This window comes from Bradysia coprophila, chromosome IV (genome assembly GCF_014529535.1).
Source record: "Bradysia coprophila strain Holo2 chromosome IV, BU_Bcop_v1, whole genome shotgun sequence".
Classification (NCBI taxonomy): Eukaryota; Metazoa; Arthropoda; class Insecta; order Diptera; family Sciaridae; genus Bradysia; species Bradysia coprophila.
This window is the reverse complement of record NC_050738.1, coordinates 5,435,214-5,438,272: the sequence shown is the minus strand read 5'-3', so window position 1 is coordinate 5,438,272 and position 3,059 is coordinate 5,435,214. Positions and strand designations below refer to the sequence as shown.

General features: G+C 38.6%; 1 protein-coding gene across 2 annotated transcripts; it reads right to left on the bottom strand.

The window, feature by feature from the left end:
- Positions 1–216: 216 nt before the first annotated feature.
- On the bottom strand, positions 217–2,689 carry LOC119066718 (putative uncharacterized protein DDB_G0282133). Of its 2 annotated transcripts, XM_037169330.1 has the most exons (3): positions 2,237–2,689; positions 1,516–1,998; positions 217–1,455 (listed from the first exon to the last, which is right to left on the bottom strand). In XM_037169330.1, the coding sequence occupies exons 1-3, from the start codon at positions 2,598–2,600 to the stop codon at positions 467–469; spliced, it is 1,836 nt and encodes a 611-aa protein (XP_037025225.1). In that variant the 5' UTR covers positions 2,601–2,689; the 3' UTR covers positions 217–466. The 2 variants fall into 2 exon arrangements, with proteins under 2 accessions (XP_037025225.1, XP_037025224.1); XM_037169329.1 differs by having other exon boundaries at positions 217–1,998.
- Positions 2,690–3,059: the final 370 nt, after the last annotated feature.

The following is a 3,059-nucleotide window of genomic DNA, read 5'->3' as shown; positions in this document are numbered from 1 at the left end:
CGCCAGTTGTCTCGCTCTATGCGAGCTCGTAATACACTAAATCCGATTTTATCAACTCGAATCGTATTAGAATGTAAGAATGCAGAACGCGTGGAACGAAAGAAAACAAGAAGTCGCCCCCGTAACGACTACATCGATCGATTTCCAATCTTTTTCCATTGTCACCATATATTTCGATATATTCAACACTAGATTTGATCAATAATAGTCATTTGATCGAGGAATAAGTTGTAGCTTTATTTGTGTAAGCAATGATTGGTTAATGATTCGGTTCGAAATTGATTTCACGCACTTTCGTAAAATGTTTTTAAAAACAATTAAAATGATTCATAACGGACATAACTTATTGACTAATTACAACCACAGAGAGAGTCGACCTGAAAATCGTCAACACTCACTCCTACGCATTCGTCCAATCCTCTAAATCTAACCAATTCTCCGCATCCGGCACATCATCATCTCCTGATCACTCTTTACACTCATCAAGTAATGCTATTAAATACATCAATTCCGACAATTCTTCATATTTTTTATCCAATTCAGCGTGAATTTGATAATTTTGCTCTTCCGCTTCCCTTGCTCTTCTTGAAAGTTCATCTTCCCTCTTTTTACGATTAATTCTGGCTTCTCTGCTTGCAATATTATTTTTGAGCCTTTTAACCTCGTAGGACTTATTATTCGAAGTCTGGTTCGACGAATTCGAACTAGAGATTCTATTGTCGTTAATTTGTGCAGACCGAAACGCCACGAACTCGTTGAAGAGTCTCATAGTAGTATCATGTCCGAGATAATGTTCAAGGTCATGTCCCACATCTTGATGAACTGGATGGATATTCAATTCGGTGTTCTTGGCTGTAACTAAATTGTGATGCGATTGTTGTACAGGTTTCGTCAAAGGTGAAGGCAAGCTATTCGATTTGGCGTTCTTGGTTTTAACTAAATCACTATGCGATACCAGTTTCACCAATGGCGAAGGCGTTAAATTATCTCTCACCGAATGTGTCATAAGATTTAATGTCTTTGCCATTGATGTCGATTGTCGTTTCTGTCCCATATATCGGTTCATTGAATGAATGTTAATCAATTTGGTGTGCTTGGCTTTAACTAAACTACTCTGCAATCGATGTACCACTTTCGTCAAACGTGAAGACGAGCTATTGGATTCGGTGGACTTTGTTTCAACCAAATTGCGATGCGATACTTGTTCCGGTTCCAGTGGCGAAGACGTGGAATTATGTCTCACCGAATGTGTTATCCCATTTAATGCCTCAGACATTGATGGGGATTGAAGCTTATGCGCCATAGTGTGATGCATAGTATGAGTGCTATTCGATTTGGTGTGGTTGGCTTTAACTAAACTACTCTGCAATCGATGCACCACTTTAGCCAAACGTGAAGACGAGCTATTGGATTCGGTGGACTTTGTTTCAACCAAATTGCGATGAAGTTTCGGATCTAGTGGCGAAGACATGGAATTATGTCTCACTGAATGTGTGATCCCATTTCGTGACTCACTTATTGTTGCTGATTGAAGTTTAAATCCCATATTGTGGTGCATTGAATGAATGCTATTCGATTTGTCGTTCTTGGCTGTAACTAAATTACGATGCGATTGTTGTACAGGCTTCATCAATGGAGAAGGCGTAGAATTATCTCTCCCACATTGTGTTATAACTGATGCGTCAGTCATTAATGTTGACTGACGATGTCCCATATCTTGATGGATGTTATTCGATTGCGCGTTCTTGGCTCTGACTAACACTTGTACTGGTCTCAGCAAGGGTGGAGACTCGCAATTGTATTTGATGGGCCTGATTTTAAACAAATTACGACGCGATACTTCCGGTTTCCGTTCCGGTTTCGAAGAGGAAGATTTTTCTTTCATCGAATGTGTGATCCCATTTAGTGCTTCAGTCACTGATGTTGACTGTCCAATATTTTCATGCCTTGATGTATTCGTCGAGCACGATGGCGAAGAATCCGGCATGAAGTGATGATCTGAAAGCACAAAAGAAATTGGGACAAAATTAGTTACATTTCCGGCGAGAATTTTGCAAAGTAAGTGATTTATAGCGTAATGGTGGAGTGGAGTTAAACAGTCAGAAACTCGAATTAATTGCTCCGAACAACAAAATGCGATTGGCGTAACTGGCATAAAATTGTAGTTTTCAAAGAATGAGAACAGTTGGGGAGAAGTAAGGGCCTCGAACGTAAAATTGAAATCAAATGAACTTACCGTCAGCATTATTTTCCACATAGAAATTGGGATTAGAGCTGCTTTTCGTATAGAAGTTGGCAGCATAAACGTTGTTATTAGCATTGTTGTCGGTAACGGAGCTGTGATTAGCATTGTTGTCGGTAACGGAGCTGTGATTAGCACTTTCCACATAGAAGTTGGGACTAAAATTTTGCACACAGAAGTTGCTATTAATATTTGGCACATAGAAGTTCGTAAAAGCATTGTTGTCGGTAACGGAGCTGCGGTTAGTAGTATTTTCCACATAGAAGTTTGGCATACCATTTTGCACATATAAATTGGTATTAGCATTTTGCATGTAGAAGTTCGCATTAGCATTTTGCACATAGAAGTTGGGATACATGATTTTCCTAGGTCGTCGATTGCTTTTTATAGATTTTATTCACAACAACCAATTAAACGCAACTTTCTCGAAAGCTTTTCAAATACGAACTGAATAGAGTGTTATGATGAAAGAGAAGAAGATATTTTGACAAGTACCCCAACGCAAGTTAAAATAAACTGGTCTTCTGTCCTCTCGCTCTCAACGTACCACGTTGAAAGAGAAGCAAATACTTCGACCAATGACATAAAAGTGTAGTAGACCGGCATTTCATACATTTAAAAGTGAAGCAAAAGCTCAGTGTAAAATTAATGGTACTTTTATGGTACTCGACTGATATCTAGGAATAAACAAAGATGTTTTTTGAAGTGAATATTGATTAATGTATATTTGGGGTATATGGACCTAATGTAGGTGGTTCTACACAAACCATACATCTGATCTCGGCTTAATTACTGAAAGAAGTTAATGTTACTTTGG